Below are 21,338 nucleotides of genomic sequence, written 5' to 3' on the forward strand. Positions count from 1 at the left end.
TTCTAGTTCAGTTCTAGTTCAGTTCTAGTTCAGTTCTGGTTCAGTTCTAGTTCAGTTCTAGTTCAGTTCTAGTTCAGTTCTAGTTCAGTTCTAGTTCAGTTCTAGTTCAGTTCTAGTTCAGTTCTAGTTCAGTTCTAGTTCAGTTCTAGTTCAGTTCTAGTTCAGTTCTAGTTCAATTCTACTTCAGTTTTAGCTCACTTTTTGTACAGTTCATATGTAATAAGTAGATCTTGAAATTTAAAAATAAGTTTAAATGTTTTTTATATAATATTAACGTATCAGTGAACAATAGATTATTGCAGAGCAATATAACTAACAATTAAATTTCAATTATCTCCTTCTACCCACGATTCCATTTTGTTGTTATTCCTTTAAATTCTTTTCTTTTAAATACGTTTTCTACCTTCAATTATGCAACCTTTATTTAGTTTCAAGTTTTCAGATTTGTTTTGTATTTTTCCGTCGTAAAAATATTAAACTATTTCCTAGAAATATTAGCACAAAAAAATACATATATAAACTTACATAGTTTTGAGCAAGGTCAGGATGATTTGTTTGTATGCCATCGTCCAAAATTGAAACAACTACACCCTTGCCGGTATAACCTTTTTGCCAAGCAGGTCCAATATTCATGTCCAAGCCATCTTTGGCGCCACCATTCTGTTTTGTTTACATTCATAAACACACATATAATTGAGCACATCCGGTTAAGAGAACGAGCCAACAATATAGACAATCATCACATTGGGAGAGTATTTGTAGATGTAGTTGTGTGTGCATTAATAAATTAAATTGATTGTATGAAAAATAGGGGGAGAAAAAAAGAGAAAATTTAGAGAGTGAACATGTAAAAAATGATGCAAAATATTTATATATATTTAAAACTAATTTATTTGTAAAAGTCACTACTTATATGTATGTATAAAAACTTTTTAGTTTTTCTTTTATAAAAACATTTTTTAAGTTACAAAAACCTATTAATATTTTAGATGTATCTGTTTGTTAGTGTAGGTGTGTTGCCATTGTAGTTGTGTTTTTTTTTTACTTTTTTTCATTGTTGCTGTTTTACTAATACGTTTTTAATTACTTTATACCACGAGCAGTAGCAGCATCTCCAGTAACTGCAGTTAGCAGCAGTATTGTTCGTTAGTAAATAATGTTATCAAACAGACAACTAAACAATCCCTTTCAGCATCTTTTTTTTTCGTATACATCTTCTCGTTTTACTTTGTATTTGTTTGTAAATATTATTATTTTCTTTTAATTTTGTAATGTTTACAAAGTACACGATTCTTAGTGTCACTTTGCCAAAACGTTAATTAGCGTAAATATAAATATTTTCGCAGAAATTCTTTTTAATTACATGTTTAGTCTAGTACTTATTTTAAAGATTTTGTAAAGGAGATAAAATGTAATTGAAAGAAAGAATTTGTTTTAAAGAATAATTAAGTTTATACAAGATATTTTTTAAATTATTTAAAAACCTTTTCAGTTTCTATTCAGTTCTGCTCTGGTACTAATCTAGTTATTTTCTATTCTCAGTCTTGATCTAGTTCTGTTCTAGTTCTGTTCTAGTTCTGTTCTAGTTCTGTTCTAGTTTTGTTCTAGTTCTGTTCTAGTTCTGTTCTAGTTCTGTTCTAGTTCTGTTCTAGTTCTGTTCAAGTTCTGTTCTAGTTCTGTTCTAGTTCTGTTCTAGTTCTGTTCTAGTTCTATTCTAGTTCTGTTCTAGTTCTGTTCTAGTTCTGTTCTAGTTCTGTTCTAGTTCTGTTCTAGTTCTGTTCTAGTTCTGTTCTGCTCCTGTTCTACTGTAGAAAATTATTATTTGCAATACAATTAAAGTTAGTTTTACATTACTTAAAAATGCATATGACATTTTTGTTTATTACTTCCTGCAAGAAATACATACAAAAATCTAATAAAAACCATAATGCTATTATAATTTAACTATCAGAGTTTTCAATCATAATATAACTGCAACTTACTATTATAAAAAAAAGATGAAAACGATTTTTAATAACTTAAAAGTTTTAAGTAGATACAAAAATATGTTAGACTATAAAAATGCAGACATGATAGCTAGTAAGTCAGCATCGAGTAATTTATGATTTACATAATAAATGCAACACATATGCAGTCCTTAAATTGTTATGTAGTTCCTATTTAAGTTGATATTAGATGTATATATATAACAATGAAGTATAGCAAGGGCAACGTGAATTAAAAATAACTATATACATATATATTAGTCCTGCGATAGCTTTACGATTATTTGAGAGCCTTTAAGAGATAAATTTTAAATGATCAATTTCGGAGAACATACATATATACATCACTAGCAACTGATATTGTACACAAAATATATATAAAACATTTTTAAAGGATTCAAAGAGCAATCGAAATTCTACATACACTTGTAAGTCATACATTCATTTATATACATATTTCTTTAAATGTATGTTTATTGTATCAACTTATTAAACGAGAGTTTTAACTACTTATATGTAAGTACATATGTACTTCTACATATTTGTCTAGAGGTACCTACTTTTATGTATTTGTAGACTTTTAAGTCCTTATGTTTATACATATGTATGTAGTTTTATCCTTAAGGACATACAAATACATACGAAGGTATGTAGTAAATATTATGTGGTCTTGTTACCAGCATGTAGTCTGTGGTTTTCGAAATGAAATTTTCGTGTTAAATATTTTACTAAAGTGCTAAAGAATATCAAAAAAACATCAAATGAATTACAAATGTGTTTTTGCTAAATTTCTGTGTGTGGGTCTGAATGTGAGTTGCATTTAAAAATTCTAATATGTTTTTCTACATTTAACAAAAAAACCGAATGGTAAAACATAATCTAAAAAATACGTCATAAGTATGAAGTTAAATTGTATTTTTGCATTTGACATATAAACATAATGATAGGGAGAGATATATAGATGAGAAAAATACAAGCACATAGCCCAGATATTTAATTTTCTAAAAAGAACAGAATTAGAACGGAACTAGAACAGAACTAGAACGGAACTCGAACAGAACTAGAACAGAACTAGAACAGAACTAGAACAGAACTAGAACAGAACTAAAACAGAACTAGAACAGAACTAGAACAGAACTAGAACAGAACTAGAACAGAACTAGAACAGAACTAGAACAGAACTAGAACAGAACTAGAACAGAACTAGAAGAGAACTAGAACAGAACTAGAACAGAACTAGAACAGAACTAGAACGAACTAGAACAGAACTAGAACAGAACTAGAACAGAACTAGAACAGAACTAGAACAGAACTAGAACAGAACTAGAACAGAACTAGAACAGAACTAGAACAGAACTAGAACAGAACTAGAACAGAACTAGAACAGAACTAAAACAGAATTAGAACAGAACTAGAACAGAACTTGAACAGAACTAGAACAGAACTAGAACAGAACTAGAACAGAACTAGAACAGAACTAGAACAGAACTACAACAGAATTAGAACAGAACTAGAACAGAACTAGAACAGCAATAGAACAGAACTAGAACAGAACTAGAACAGAACAAGAACAGAACTAGAACAGAACTAGAACAGAACTAGAACAGAACTAGAACAGAACTAGAACAGAACTAGAACAGAACTAGAACAGAACTAGAACAGAACTAGAACAGAACTAGAACAGAACTAGAACAGAACTAGAACAGAACTAGAACAGAACTAGAACAGAACTAGAACAGTACTAGAACAGAACTAGAACAGAACTAGAACAGAACTAGAACAGAACTGAACAGAACTAGAACAGAACTAGAACAGAACTAGAACAGAACTAGACAGAACTAGAACAGAACTAGAACAGAACTAGAACAGAACTAGAACAGAACTAGAACAGAACTAGAACAGAACTAGAACAGAACTAGAACAGAACTAGAACAGAACTAGAACAGAACTAGAACAGAACTAGAACAGAACTAGAACAGAACTAGAACAGAATAGAACAGAACTAGAACAGAACTAGAACAGAACTAGAACAGAACTAGAACAGAACTAGAACAGAACTAGAACAGAACTAGAACAGAACTAGAACAGAACTAGAACAGAACTAGAACAGAACTAGAACAGAACTAGAACAGAACTAGAACAGAACTAGAACAGAACTAGAACAGAACTAGAACAGAACTAGAACAGAACTAGAACAGAACTAGAAACAGAACTAGAACAGAACTAGAACAGAACTAGAACAGAACTAGAACAGAACTAGAACAGAACTAGAACAGAACTAGAACAGAACTAGAACAGAACTAGAACAGAACTAGAACAGAACAGAACTAGAACAGAACTAGAACAGAACTAGAACAGAACTAGAACAGAACTAGAACTAGAACTAGAACAAGAACTAGAACAGAACTAGAACAGAACTAGATCAGAACTAGAACAGAACTAGAACAGAACTAGAACAGAACTAGAACAGAACTAGAACTAGAACAGAACTAGAACAGAACTAGAACAGAACTAGAACAGAACTAGAACAGAACTAGAACAGAACAGAACTAGAACTGAACTAGAACTGAACTAGAACAGAACTAGAACAGAACTAGAACAGAACTAGAACAGAACTAGAACAGAACTAGAACAGAACTAGAACAGAACTAGAACAGAACTAGAACAGCACTAGAACAGAACTAGAACAGAACTAGAACAGAACTAGAACAGAACTAGAACAGAACTAGAACAGAACTAGAACAGAACTAGAACAGAACTAGAACAGAACTAGAACAGAACTAGAACAGAACTAGAACAGAACTAGAACAGAACTAGAACAGAACTAGAACAGAACTAGAACAGAACTAGAACAGAACTAGATTAGAACTAGAACAGAACTAGAACAGAACTAGAACAGAACTAGAACAGAACTAGAACAGAACTAGAACAGAACTAGAACAGAACTAGAACAGAACTAGAACAGAACTAGAACAGAACTAGAACAGAACTAGAACAGAACTAGAACAGAACTAGAACAGAACTAGAACAGAACTAGAACAGAACTAGAACTGACCTAGAACAGAACTAGAACAGAACTAGAACAGAACTAAAACAGAATTAGAACAGAACTAGAACTGACCTAGAACAGAATTAGAACAGAACTAGAACAGAACTAGAACTAGAACGAGAACAGAACGAGAACTGACCTAGAACAGAACTAGAACAGAACTAGAACAGAACTAGAACTGACCTAGAACAGAACTAGAATAGAACTAGAACAGAACTAGAACAGAACTAGAACTAGAACAGAACAGAACTAGAACAGAACTAGATCTAAAACAGAACTGGAATAGAACTAGAACAGAACTAGAACAGAACTAGAACAGAACTAGAACAGAACTAGAACAGAACTAGAACAGAACTAGAACAGAACTAGAACAGAACTAGAACAGAACTAGAACAGAACTAGAACAGAACTAGAACAGAACTAGAACAGAACTAGAACAGAACTAGAACAGAACTAGAACAGAACTAGAACAGAACTAGATCAGAACTAGAACAGAACTAGAACAGAACTAGAACAGAACTAGAACAGAACTAGAACAGAACTAGAACAGAACTAGAACAGAACTAGAACAGAACTAGAACCAGAACTAGAACAGAACTAGAACAGAACTAGAACAGAACTAGAACAGAACTAGAACAGAACTAGAACAGAACTAGAACAGAACTAGAACAGAACTGGAACAGAACTAGAACAGAACTAGAACAGAACTAGAACAGAACTAGAACAGAACTAGAACAGAACTAGAACAGAACTAGAACAGAACTAGAACAGAACTAGAACAGAACTAGAACTGACCCTAGAACAGAACTAGAACAGAACTAGAACAGAACTAGAACAGAACTAGAACAGAACTAGAACAGAACTAGAACAGAACTAGAACAGAACTAGAACAGAACTAGAACAAAACTAGAACAGAACTAGAACAGAACTAGAACAGAACTAGAACAGAACTAGAACAGAACTAGAACAGAACTAGATCAGAACTAGAACAGAACTAGAACAGAACTAGAACAGAACTAGAACAGAACTAGAACAGAACTAGAACAGATCTAGAACAAACTAGAACAGAACTAGAACAGAACTAGAACAGAACTAGAACAGAACTAGACAGAACTAGAACAGAACTAGAACAGAACTAGAACTAGAACAGAACTAGAACACGAACTAGAACTAGAACAGAACTAGAACAGAACTAGAACAGAACTAGAACTGACCTAGAACAGAACTAGAACTGACCTAGAACAGACCTAGAACAGAACTAGAACAGAACTAGAACAGAACTAGAACAGAACTAGAACAGAACTAGAACAGAACTAGAACAGAACTAGAACAGAACTAGAACAGAACTAGAACTAGAACTAGAACAGAACTAGAACAGAACTAGAACAGAACTAGAACAGAACTAGATCAGAACTAGAACAGAACTAGAACAGAACTAGAACAGAACTAGAGCAGAACTAGAACAGAACTAGAACAGAACTAGAACAGAACTAGAACAGAACTAGAACAGAACTAGAACTAGAACAGAACTAGAACAGAACTAGAACAGAACTAGAACAGAACTAGATCAGAACTAGAACAGAACTAGAACAGAACTAGAACAGAACTAGAGCAGAACTAGAACAGAACTAGAACAGAACTAGAACAGAACTAGAACAGAACTAGAACAGAACTAAAACAGAACTAGAACAGAACTAGAACAGAACTAGAACAGAACTAGAACAGAACTAGAACAGAACTGAAAACAGAACTAGAACAGAACTAGAACAGAACTAGAACAGAACTAGAACAGAACTAGAACAGAACTAGATCAGAACTAGAACAGAACTAGAACAGAACTAGAACAGAACTAGAGCAGAACTAGAACAGAACTAGAACAGAACTAGAACAGAACTAGAACAGAACTAGAACAGAACTAGAACAGAACTAGAACAGAACTAGAACAGAACTAGATCAGAACTAGAACAGAACTAGAACAGAACTAGAACAGACTAGAGCAGAACTAGAACAGAACTAGAACAGAACTAGAACAGAACTAGAACAGAACTAAAACAGAACTAGAACAGAACTAGAACAGAACTAGAACAGAACTAGAACAGAACTAGAACAGAACTAGAACAGAACTAGAACAGAACTAGAACAGAACTAGAACAGAACTAGAACAGAACTAGAACAGAACTAGAACAGAACTAGAACAGAACTAGAACAGATACTAGAACAGAACTAGAACAGGAACATAGAACAGAACTAGAACAGAACTAGAACTAGAACAGAACTAGAACAGAACTAGAACAGAACTAGAACAGAACTAGAACAGAACTAGAACAGAACTAGAACAGAACTAGAACAGAACTAGAACAGAACTAGAACTAGAACAGAACTAGAACAGAACTAGAACAGAACTAGAACAGAACTAGAACAGAACTAGAACAGAACTAGAACAGAACTAGAACAGAACTAGAACAGAACTAGAACTAGAACAGAACTAGAACAGAACTAGAACAGAACTAGAACAGAACTAGAACAGAACTAGAACAGAACTAGAACAGAACTAGAACTGACCTAGAACAGAACTAGAACTGACCTAGAACAGAACTAGAACAGAACTAGAACAGAACTAGAACAGAACTAGAACAGAACTAGAACAGAACTAGAACAGAACTAGAACAGAACTAGAACAGAACTAGAACAGAACTAGAACAGAACTAGAACTAGAACAGAACTAGAACAGAACTAGAACAGAACTAGAACAGAACTAGATCAGAACTAGAACAGAACTAGAACAGAACTAGAACAGAACTAGAGCAGAACTAGAACAGAACTAGAACAGAACTAGAACAGAACTAGAACAGAACTAGAACAGAACTAGAACAGAACTAGAACAGAACTAAAACAAACTAGAACAGAACTAGAACAGAACTAGAACAGAACTAGAACAGAACTAGAACAGAACTAGAACAGAACTAGAACAGAACTAGAACAGAACTAGAACAGAACTAGAACTAGAACAGAACTAGAACTAGAACAGAACTAGAACAGAACTAGAACAGAACTAGAACAGAACTAGAACAGAACTAGAACAGAACTACAACAAAACTAGAACAGAACTAGAACAGAACTAGAACAGAACTAGAACAGAACTAGAACAGAACTAGAACAGAACTAGAACAGAACTAGAACAGAACTAGAACAGAACTAGAACAGAACTAGAACAGAACTAGAACAGAACTAGAACAGAACTAGAACAGAACTAGAACAGAACTAGAACAGAACTAGAACAGAACTATAACTGACCTAGAACAGAACTAGAACTGACCTAGAACAGAACTAGAACAGAACTAGAACAGAACTAGAACAGAATTAGAACAGAACTAGAACAGAACTAGAACAGAACTAGAACAGAACTAGAACTAGAACAGAACTACAACAGAACGAGAACAGAACGAGAACAGAACTAGAACAGAACTAGAACAGAACTAGAACAGAACTAGAACAGAACTAGAACAGAACTAGAACAGAACTAGAACAGAACTAGAATAGAATTAGAACTAGATCATAACTAGAACAGTACAGTACTAGAACAGAACTAGAACAAATCTTGAACAGAACAACAAATGCTTTAAAAAAAATTTAATATAAATTATAAGTTTATGATACGTTGTGTGTTATGTGTTGCATATGTAAAGGGTTTTCCTGTAATCCTTATAGTTTGTTAGGTTTGTGATAAGCTTTTTTAACTTAAAAATATTTCTTATTAATTTCATTAATTTTATTATACAAATAAATATTGTAAATTAATATCATGTTTAATAAATATCAAGTTTAACAATTTAACGAAGACCTTAAAAAGTATTAGTTATTAATAGTTGTATTGAAATTATGTTAATATCTATTTTATAATAAAGCATACCATGTATTAACATTTCTATAACATTTTACCACTGTAGAGTTAAGGATTTCCCTTACCAATCCCTTTGTTTTTAGCATATTTTTATATTTTAGATTTGTGCGTTTTCTTCTTCTACGTTAGCAAACAAAAAAAATGATAGAAATCAAATCTTACACATACTTTACTCACCAAGTACCATTGTTCCTTGAACAAGGGATCGGGAAAGATAGTATGTGGACCGGCATCACGGTATTGTATGCGTGGTGCCCGTGGTACTAACGGACGATACACTGAGGTGGGATGATATGATAAACGTGTTGTTGGCATGCTGCCAAAACCAGTCGAGGGACGTACAACATCGTAGGGACTGTAGCCGGCTATACTGCTGAAGGAGCCATCACGTTTCTGGCGGATTTTTTCATGTTGCTGTTCTAACCATCTGACCTGTAAGGGGAAGGTATTGATAAAATAAATATTAGATATATTTTAGTTTATAAGAATTGCTTTTTTTAAGTTGGTAATAAATATTCTTAGGACTTACTTCAGGTTCTGCATTTAAGGCGCTATGGTGTTCATCACTAGTTTTTAGCGAACGTTTTGAGATGCGTTTATGGTGAAATAAATAATAGTCTTGTAGAGAACCAATCTGTAAGTAAATAAAGGTAAATCATTACAAATATATCAAGATGTTTATCTTTTATTAATAAAGTAAACCTAAAAGTATGCAATTTTTAAGGAAAAATCTTAACTACAACAAAAAGGACTTTATTTAGATAGGAATACATATATTTTCCAGCAATAAGAAAAAGCTTGAAACAATAAATTTTTAATTAAAAATTTTCAATCACAATATAAACAAAACATATTGCAAATCAGACCTTTTTTTGACCCAATATTTGAAATATGTTTGATTATAAGGTTTCTTACAAATTCCATTACTATATTAACAAACAAACGCAAAAATTTCTTTAACTAAAAATAAACTTAAAAAAATAACTAAAAAACTCAACCTCAAAGTATGCTATACATTCTCCACGATATTTTACAATTTCCTATTTTTCGGTTTCTTTATCTATTTTCATTTTATATAATTTCCTTTTTAATTAAGTTATAATTATAGCCAAGAAGAATTTATAGCTAGAACATTGAAAAAAATGTATGTAATGTAAGAAAATCAATTTCAAATTTAATGAAAACTTACAAAATATGATTGTAAAACATACACACATACAAACCTAATACTTATACATATTACAAGAAATAGAAAATGAATTTCAAAGAAAAAAAAAAAACTGACCCAGCCACAAGTAAACAACATCATGTAACGACAACAGCAGCAACAACAAAAAAAGTTAATTAAATTGTTAAAAATGTCATCAGGTAATATTACTGTGAACAATAACAAAAAAAAATATATAATAATAAAAATGAAAGCAATTGTGGTCCAGAAAGAAAAAAAAACATACAAATGTTTTGAAACCTTTGATAGCAAATGTAGACCACAAAAATTTAAGAAATTCTTTTCGTAAAAATTTTATAGGAATTTTTCTGTTTTCTTTGATTTTTTTCTTATTTTTTTGCTAACATGTAGTTTTTTTCCTTTCATTTTTTTCTTAGAGCGGAAACACTGAGAGAGAAAAATATTATATGAAAAGCTTTATACATATATTTTATTTCCGTTAAACAACATGTTCATTTTTTAAATCAATTTATTTATGTTTTACGTTATTGATTGCATTTAGTATAGCAATTTGTTCTAGAGTTAAATAATAAAAATAACAATTTTAAAGATTTGAAATTGAAAAAAGTTTAATTCTGTAAGCTTTTGTAGAAAATATAATTTCTGCAAAAATTTTGTATTCTGTATATTGTAAAAAAATTAGCAAAAAGCTTTGGTGATAAAGCTTTTTTGTTGAGCTTTCTTTTGCAGTCACAGTATTTATGGAATAAATTCAATAACAGGTTCAGAATCCTATTGTTGTACACAATATACAAACTAGGAAAAAAGCTTTGTTCGAAAGTTGTTTATTTTACAAAAGCTTTCTTTGGCAGTTAAGGTGTTAAGCTTTCTTATGCAGTCAAAGTGTGTAGGAGATAAATTCATTTACAGTCTTTATTTATGAAAACATATTTCAGCAGAAAGCTGAAAAAGGAAAAACAAATTTTTGCAAAAATAATTTTTTTCGAGAAAAGTTCTTTTATAAAAGATTCCTTATACAGTCAAAATGTTTTTTGCGAAAAAGTTTTTTGGGAATAAAGTTGTAAAATTGTTTTTTTACAATAATATTTTACAAAAGCTTTTTTGAAAAAAGTTCTTTTATTAAAGCTTTTGCAAAAAAGTTTTTTTTTGGAATTAAGTTGTGAAATTGTTTTTTACAAAAGCTTTACATCTTTTAGGAAATAGCTTTTTTGTTAAGCTTTCTTTTGAACTCAAAATGTTTGTTGAAAAAATTAACAGGCTTAAAATTTTTTGAGAGCTTTTTCTTACAAAAGCTTTCTTATGCATTTATGGTGCTAAGCTTTTTTATGCTGTCTATGGAAGTGTCTATGGAATAAAATAATTAACAGACTTTATTTGTGAAATATATTTCAGCAAAAAGCTTTGGTGAAAAAGGTAAAACTATTTTTTCAAAAAAAGCTTTTTCCAGTAAAAAGTTCTTTTATAAAAACTTCCTTATACAGTTTGTGTGTGTTTTTTTTTTTTTTTTTTTTTTTTTTTTTTGCAAAAAAACTTCTTTTTGGGAATAAAGCTCTATATTTGTTGATCTTTTATTTTAGCTGAAAGCCATTTTTTAGTAAAAATACAAAGCTTTCTTACCTTAAAAAAACTAGACGTTAAAAATATTGCATTTTTGTACAACAATTTGGTATTGGTATTTTTGTTAAATAATTTTTCTTAGAAAAGCTTGAATTTTTTTTGAAAGCTTTTGAATATAAAGAAAAAATTTTAACAATTTTATTTCCAGCAACAGTTACAAAATACTTTAGGAATATTTATACTAAAGCTTATAATAAAATTTAACTATACAATCAGGATTGCGCTTTTAAATCCTCCGCCTTTCTAACTCAACTGTCAGTCAGTCATTCAAACATCTTAATAGCAAAATCCCCTGTTTTAAATACATGTAAATATTATTTTTATTTTTACCACAAAATGATATTTGAATTAAAGCAAATTAAGCTTGTTTTTGTGGCTTTTAAACACACGAAAAAATAAATCTTAAAAATCTTTTTTTAAGTTGTACATAATATTCGTTTAACTTGAAGATTGGGGGGAAAGAAAAAAAACTAAGTGAAACGACAAGAAACAACAGAAATAAGAAAAATGTCTTTATAACTTAACAGAAAATACCAGAAAATCTTATTGATTAAGAGAGCGAAAAACTAAAGAAGATTTCAAAGCTAAAGTTTTACACACAACAAAATTCCCTTAACAACTGCAAAGTTTTGACTGCAACTTGTCTGTAGTTTTTTCTTTGCCTTCTACTGCTACTTAATTTCACTGTTATGGAAGAGGAAAAAAGTGTACTTAAAACTGTTTGGTAAAAACCAGAGGGTGGAAAAATAACCCAGCAAAATATGTAACAAAATATTGTGGAAAAATGTGTAACACTCTTAAAAAACATACAGAATTGCTCAAAAAGATAACTGTTGCGAGAAACTCAACAAAAATTCAGCATTTTTTTTAATATGATGCTGGTTTATTTGAAAGGCATACTCTGTCCGCAACTATTCTAAGTAGCAACAGTAGTAGTTTATAAAACTTAGTAGTAAATATTAAATTCAAACATATAAACATCAATACCTTAACTATGTATTTATTCCTTTTACTTTATGCTTTTAACAATCCATGTACTATTGCTAGAAACACTGTCAAAGAAGGTCAATATAGTAAAAATTTTTCTATGCAACAACAAGTTTTAACTAAAAATAAGTTATCACTAGAGTATTAAAGTTTAGCTACCACCCTCTTTTCGAACAAAAGAAAAGTTGTTGAAGTAGAAAGTGTTAGTGGTAAAAAAAAAAACATACAATTGCTAAAATTTGAAGCCACCAAAACAAATCACAGACACTTTTACTATAGCAGCGACTTCCAAAGAAACCAAATTCTAAAGGGATTTTTTCTTTAAGTTTTCTTTCATCTATGTGTTTAATACCAAATACTAAGAAAGCTGTATTCTTAACACATACATAAGTATGCATGTAGGTTCATAAGGAAGAAGTAACGAATTAAAGCAAATTTTTTTCCACATATTTCCATCAACAATATTTTTCTATTTTTTTCCAGGATTTACTCCAAAGTCAATACAAATGTGTGTTAAAATCTTAAGAGATTTTCAAAGAGGAAACTCAAGCAAAAAAAAAAAACTTTATCTATTTTAAAAATATGGCAAAATAGAAACAGGAAATGCGTATATTAACTGAAAAAAGAAAAAAGTTTTAGTTTTTTTCTATGTGACTTCGATCTTTACAATATTCCGCATTTCTATGCATTATTGGAAATAAAAACGATAAACAAAATGAAAACAAATCTTTAAATCTTGTTTAAAAATCTTACAAGATTTTTAAAAGATTTTTATTTATTTATTTTTTTCTTCGTTTTTATTCGAATTTTTAACAGAAATATTTTTATATAATTTTTATTTATTGTATTTATTTATTACTCAAACGTGTATTGAATTACAAATTTAGTCGTAAGTTGGATAAGAAGATATTACACAAAGCTAATAAAATGAAATAATAAACGTGTTCGACATAAGTGACTAGATTTCAACTAGAACGGAACTAGAACTGTACGAGAACTAAACTAGAACTTAACTAGAACTGAACTAGAAATGAACTAGAACTGAACTAGAACTGAACTAGAACTGAACTAGAACTGAACTAGAACTAGAACTGAACTAGAACTGAACTAGAACTGAACTAGAACTGAACTAGAACTGAACTAGAACTGAACTAGAACTGAACTAGAACTGAACTAGAACTGAACTAGAACTGAACTAGAACTGAACTAGAACTGAACTTGAACTGAACTAGAACTAAACTAGAACTGAACTGAACCAGAACTGAACTGAACCAGAACTGAACTGAACCAGAACTGAACTAGAACTGAACCAGAACTGAACTAGAACTGAACTAGAACTTTCTTCCTTTCCTTTTCTCAATGTTAGTGTATTCCAACAGTGTATATATAAAACATAACAAAGACAGTTGCATATCCACCCGCTGTTAACAATTGACAAGAATATCTCCAGCTTACTTCACTTAGTTATTTTAATTTGAATTTATGTATACATTTTTCTGCGTTTTATTTCATTTACAATACTTTACATAAACATTCTTCTTTACCTCAATATAAATTATTTTCTACGTATACTTATTGCTGACATTTGTAATTAATTCGCGGAAAATAATTCTATTTTACATGTTTTCACAGAGTCTTTGAAATACAAAAAAAACAAATAGTAAATTCAATTGCCTGCGTGGTACAACCCCAACTATCGTAAAGAAAAAACTGCTGTTCTGGCTTTAATTAAGTTAAGATATTTTAGTTTTTTTTTCAAAAGGGAATGTAGTAAATGTTAATAAAAAAGCTTTTTGTACTCTCTGCAACATTATAAGATGCTGTATATGTATGTAATTAATTTATATTAGTTACCTGCTACCTGTAGACAATATGAATAAGAATAAGTCCTTGATTTCTGGTAAATACTAGAACTGCTGTTTTCAACTCATGTGTTTAAGGTAATAAATTTTGCAATAGTTTTTGCTTTCTGTTGAAATTTTGTATTTGCTATCGCTATAACAAAAATGCATTTAATCTTTGTAACATTTTCTTTTTCATATTTATTTGCAAAGAATTGTTGAATGGGTAAATATGTATTTTGTTGTAAATAATGTATTTTTAGCAACAACTTTGTTAATTTGCCCCAATTTTTTTTGAGGGTACTATTGGGAGGGTTAAAAGTATTTTTGGTAATGCAGACAAACAAAAAACTTTGGCTAGCTTTAAGCTCCGATATCTTGGGTAAATACATTTGGAATAACCCACGTTTTTATAGTTGCAAATATAGTTCCAAAAATTTCTGTAGAAATAGTACTTTATTGCCTCTAATTTTATACACTGACAATAAAATTCTTTTTTGTGGAAATATACAAAGATTTTCTCTTTTTTTCAATTTTTGTTCATGCTTTTTAAAACACACGTAAACAAGAAATATCTACATATGTATACATGTACATTTGTAGCTATGTGTTCTTCATATGTAAATACAACAGCAGGTTGTTCATAAAATTCTTTTAAAAGTACTGAAAAACTAAATACAAATTAAAGTATATTTCTAGCAGAGTTTTGGGTTCTAAGAAGGAAATATTTGCAAAGAAAGATATTTTAGTATTTATTCAACAGTTTGAGAGTATATGTAGAAAAGTTTTAGTGTATATATGTATGTATGTGTTTGAGTAAGGATCTCTCTGTGAATTGTTTATTTGTATATGTTTTCACAATATTTGTTTACGTGTGCTGCATGCAAAACCCAAAAAGTATGCTATGAAAAATACTATAAACTCTACTCGTTCAAATATCTTTTCTTACACATGCATACATCCATATGTATACCATAGATACATTTGTATGTGTTTGTATATATTTTCCAAATAATATTACATTTTCCTGCTGTCTAAACTTTAGAAATTTAAGACTTTTAACTGTAGTTAAAGAAAACTTAAAGTTGTATTGAAGATTGACTAACTGAACATTTTCAATCAAGTTGAAAATTTTAAGTAAAAATTAAAACTTATTGATGTTTAAGTGTAAAGTTTTACAGAGAAAATCGAATGCCCAGAATTAGCAGTGTCCTAAAGTCGACTTTCTCTGTTTAACGAAAAATCTGTTTTATTTAGTGTCTGTAGTTTGTAAATTCTTAAAATATTTATTTACAGAAAAATATTTGTTTTTTAAATATAGTACTTCTAAATAAACACAACTCTTTCCTTTCTAAATATTTAAACAATTCAAGCAAAACTATTTTAAAAATATTTGGTTATTTGCTTAAAAGGGATTGGCAAAAGGATTTACTGCAAAAAAAATCTTAATGGTTATTATTGTGAAAAGCTTAAACCAAGAAATTTTAAATGTAAATTATATTTTTCAATAAGATTTTAAGGAAAATAAATTTAGGAAATCAAAGACAACGCTATAGTCCGGTACATAGACATCTGTACAATTTGGACTAGGTATACTTAATTGTATGAACTAGAGGCAACTCCATAGTCTGGACACTATCTTATAGTCTATTTTATAGACTACTTTATAGCCTAGAATATAGTACTCTCTAGACTATACTCTGGACCTAACTGTACTCTATAGTCTGGGCAATAGACTACTCTGTAGTCAGCAATATAGTCTGCTCTAAGGAAAGGACTATAGAGTATATGGAATCTTAAATACTTTATAGTCCTGACCATAGTCTACTCTACAGGTTGACTATAAACTTCTCTATAGAATGTGATATAGACTATTTTCTAGTCTATGCTATAGACTATCCTATAGTCTGTACTTTAGACTACTGTGTAGTTAGGGCTATAGACCACTCTATTGTCATGTCTATAGGCTACTGTATAGTCTATACTACAGACTGTAGTCAGGGCTATAGACTATTTGGAATCTTAAGTACACTTTCGTCTGGACTACAGACTACTCTATATTCTGGACTATAGAGTACTCTATAGTCTAGACTAAAGATCACTCTATTATCTGGACTATAGACTACTCTATACTCTGGACTATAGACTACTCTATACTCTGGGCTATAGATTATTCTATAGTCTGGATTATAGACTACTTTATAATCTGAACTTTAGACTACTTTACAAACTAGACTACAGATTACTCTATAGTCTAGACTATAGACTAATCTTTAGTCTGGGCTATATATTATTTCTATAGCCTATTCTATACTCTATAGTCTAAACTATAGGCTATAGGTTACTCTAAAGTCTGGACTATAGACTACTTATAGCCTGGACTATAGATTACTTATAGTCTGGACTATAGAATACTGCATAGTCTGGACTATAGACTACTGTATAGTCTGGACTATAGACTACTGTATAGTCTGGACTATACACTAATGTATAGTCTGGACTATAGACTACTGTATAGTCTGGACTACAGACTGCTTTACAGTCTGGATTATAGACTACTCTACAGTCTATAGACTACTTATAGTCTGGACTATAGACTACTTATTATCTGGACTATAGACTTCTTTATAGTCTGGACTATAGACTACTCTATAGCCTGGAATATAGACTACTGTATAGTTTGGAGTATAGACTACTTTACAGTCTGGACTATAGACTACTTTATAGTCTATAGACTACTCTATAGTCTGGATTATAGACTAATGTATAGTCTGGATTATAGACTATAGTCTAGACTATAGATTGCTCTTTAGTCCAGACTACTTATAGACTTTAGTATGAACATTAGTTAACGGCAGGAGTTTCTGCATATATTTTATTTACACACACATACAATGTGATTTTTTCAACAACAATTTTAAATTAAATTCTTTCACAATATTCTTTTCATTAACTAAGTGTAAAATTATTGAAATTGTTAAGAGTTTAAATATAAGAAATTGAAAATTAAGAAAGATTTAAAATATTTAGTTTAACACCTAAAAGTATGCTTTGACTTTTGCTAGTGATTGTACTTTTCAGGTAGGCTAAGATAATTTAGAAAAAAATAATTCAAAATCTTTAAACAGGCTTTTTTTATTTTATTTAAATAAAAAAATACCACAAAAAATTTACAAAAAATAATTTTAAATTTTCTAAACTAGTTTTATATAAACCAAATATATATTAGCAAAATATTAGCTTATTTTTTATAATATTTAATAGAAAGATTAAATTTTTGGGTTAAAATAAAATATTTAATTTACATTTAAGCTGTTTGAGGTTTATTTGTTATCTCATGCTTAGATATATGCAAATACGAAATCACTCATTTGTAATGTATTTTGCAAATAGCAAATTAAAATAATTTAAAAATTTTATTTCATTTTAGTTACCACAATGTGTTTTTTTTTCTTTATCGGAAAGTTAATACATAAACATTAATTATAACAACTAACTTGTGTGCTATTCTATGATAAAGAAAATTCTGAAATTACGTAGTATATATATCGGCTATTTTTGTATTAAATTTTTATCTGAATTCTCGGTATATTCATGAAAGTTTATCGTTAGATATTTTAATATTTTTTTTGGCGTTTGAATGTGTAAAAAAAATACTCCATAAATATCTTTTAAATATTCATAAACACAAACCACTCCAGCACTAAAACTGACACGAAAAAATCAGAATTTTTGATGTATAGTAATAAAAAAATAAAATCAATTTTCTATTAATATAATAAAAAAATACAAATATATTTTTATTACATGGTTAGAAGCATATGTTTTATTGCCTTAAATATTAAGGGATAAAATAGCAACAATAAAAAAATATATATTTAAGAGGAAGTAACCTATTTACTATAAATAATAACACATAGGTAGGTTTTTATTATGTGCATGAGTGTGTATTTGAGAAAGGCAAAATTTGGCCAAATAAAAGAATATTAATTTTATGGTTTTTAACATTAAGAAAATGACCAATGAATTTTTAGTATTTCGATAAATTGTTCAATCATACGCAAAAATACCAATTTACACACATGTGGGTTAGCACGTGTGATAATATTGTTTTCAAAAAAAAATGGGGAAATTTCATATATTTCAAAGACTATAGAACAGTCTATAATCAAGACTATAGAATAATCTATAGCTAAGACTAGTCTATGGCTAGACTAGTCTGGACTGTAGTAATGTCTATAGTCAGGACTATGGAATTGTCTATAGGAGTTGTCTATAGTCAGACTATAGAGTAGTCTATAGTCAGACTATAGAGTTGTCTATAGTCAGACTAAAGGGTAGTCTATAGTCAGATTAAAAAGAGTTGTCTATAGTCAGACTATAGAGTTAGATATACATAGATATAGTATAGATATAGTCAGACTATAGAGTTGTCTATAGTCTGACTATAGAGTTTTCTATAGTCTGACTATAAAGTTGTCTATAGTCAGACTATAGAGTTGTCTATAGTCAGACTATAGAGTTGTCTATAGTCATACTATAGCGTAGTCTATAGTCAGACTATAGCGTAGTCTATAGTCAGACTATAGAGTAGTGTATAGTCAGACTATAGCGCAGTCTATAGTCAGACTATAGCCAAGTCTATAGTCAGACTATAGCCAAGTCTATAGTCAGACTATAGCCAAGTCTATAGTCATACTATAGAATAGTCAGACTATAGAATAGTCTATAGTCAGACTATAGAACAGTCTATAGTCAGACTATAGAACAGTCTATAGTCAGACTATAGAATAGTCTATAGTCAGACTATAGAATAGTCTATAGTCAGACTATAGAATAGTCTATAGTTAGACTATAGAGTAGGCTATAGTCAGGCTATAGAGTAGTATATAGTCAGACTATAGAGTAGTATATAGTCAGACTATAGAGTAGTATTTAGTCAGACTATAAAGTAGTCTATAGTCAGACTTTAGAGTACTTTATATTCAGAATATATTCTTTAGAATTTTCTGAAGATTAGACTAAAGGTTAGACTATAGTCTATTCAGTCTGTAGAGTCATTTTAATTTCATCTTATGAAGTTGTTTATTCTACAAATTATTCTATATTAAAATCGATAGTTTTTATTTGACTGTGATATCTAACAAAAAAAGAAAGGCAAACATTAAATGAGCCATATTATTTTGTTAATTGTAGGTATGGTTGTTAACATGATCATAAATATTATCAAATAAAAATGTATGACTTAATATTTATAGGACATTTGTTAAGCTAAATTTCATTTTTACTTATTTTACACCAACACACTAATCTATATCCTTCTATTTTTGTTCATGTCTACCTCAACAAATGAATTTGTGTGCGTGTGTGTGTGCTGTTGTTCTTCTCAAATAACTTTGGCTCCATCGAAATGTATGGGTATAGGTAAATGTGTATTTGATTAAAGTTTCTCGTTGTTCTGTTTATTTTTCCAGCCTAATTATAGAAATTGTTATTTTATGGCATTTTATTTGATACACTTGGCATGAAAAACCAACTACTACTAACTTTTGGATTTTAATTTCAAATTCAGTAGCGTTAGTACTTAGGCAGTTGGTTGAAGCCGAATAACAAATCTTCAATTATATTAAGTGAAAATTGTGAAATTAGCGTGAAATTAAAAACATTTTCACACCTTAAAGAACATAAAATAAAAATTTATTAAGTGCTGCTGGTAACTGGCACCAGTTGGTGTGGCATTTCTAATAAGCGGAAAAACATTTCAAGAATATTGGTATTAGTATTACATTATTTACGTGATGATTGCCTAATGTTTACGATAATTATCAAAGGAATAGGAAAAGTGGAGCCATTGGAAAAATGAGTGTAAAAAAATAAAACAAAGCCGGCTTTTAGGGTCCTTATTCGCCAATTTAAAACAATTTTTGTTAATCTTTACTAAATTATTGTTTAATCTATATTAAGTTTTTGGCAATGTACTAAAGTAACAACATTCTTTCCATCAATTTTCCCGAGGGTTTATTAGTAACTAACTTTTCTAAATATATTAATTTATAGCCAGCTTTTAGGCATATTTATTTTATCATGTTTTATTAATTTGTATGATTTCAACAAAAGTAATTGTTAAGCAATTTTTGTTAACTTTTTCCCTATTACTAAATACTACATCTAAAGGTCCCCTAGGTACTTTCGCTCAGTCTAATAGCATTGCTAATTACTCAAACAAATAATATACTTTTATACTGTGGATTTGTTTGCATTGGAAAATTTTACTATTTATTGTAGCATATATAAATATTTACCCTAAAAATAATTATAAATTTATAATATAAATAAAAGATAACATAAAATTTAAAAACCAAAAAATTACAATAAATATGTATAACTGCATTGCCTAAACATTGGCGTCATTAGTGTAAAATATACGCTTGAATAATTATGATAATATTAAAAGGAAAAATCAAAAACCATAATACAGTTACAGGCGTAAAATTTAAATTTGATAAATTCAACGATATAAAAATTAAAAGATTTTTTATAGAAATAAAATGAAATAATTTGGACAAATATGAAACGTTAGGAGAGTTTTTTTACTTGTATTGATATATTACAATTTCTTCGTTTTGAATGAATTTTAGTTCAGTTCTAGTTCTGCTTTAGCTCTGTTCCAGTTCTGTTCTAGTTCTGTTCTAGTTCTGTTCTAGTTCTGTTCTAGTTCTGTTCTAGTTCTGTTCTAGTTCTGTTCTAGTTCTGTTCTAGTTCTGTTCTA

The 21,338-nt window shown here is 29.7% G+C and overlaps 1 protein-coding gene across 2 annotated transcripts in view; it reads right to left on the minus strand.

Annotated features, from left to right (window-relative positions):
- Nucleotides 1-423: 423 nt before the first annotated feature.
- Nucleotides 424-21,338, minus strand: part of LOC124418620 (furin-like protease 2) — a 29,303-nt gene continuing 8,388 nt past the window's right edge. Inside the window, exons 2-4 of one of the 2 annotated variants that reach the window (XM_046945369.1) lie at nt 9,465-9,569; nt 9,113-9,367; nt 424-660 (exon numbers count right to left, since the gene is read on the minus strand). In XM_046945369.1, coding sequence (XP_046801325.1) covers nt 439-660; nt 9,113-9,367; nt 9,465-9,569 — 582 coding nt within the window. In that variant the 3' untranslated portion in view covers nt 424-438. Of the gene's footprint in view, nt 661-9,103; nt 9,368-9,464; nt 9,570-21,338 lie in introns of both variants that reach the window. The other variant, XM_046945368.1, reaches the window with a different exon arrangement.

Source organism: Lucilia cuprina, chromosome 3 (genome assembly GCF_022045245.1).
Source record: "Lucilia cuprina isolate Lc7/37 chromosome 3, ASM2204524v1, whole genome shotgun sequence".
NCBI classification, from domain to species: domain Eukaryota; kingdom Metazoa; phylum Arthropoda; class Insecta; order Diptera; family Calliphoridae; genus Lucilia; species Lucilia cuprina.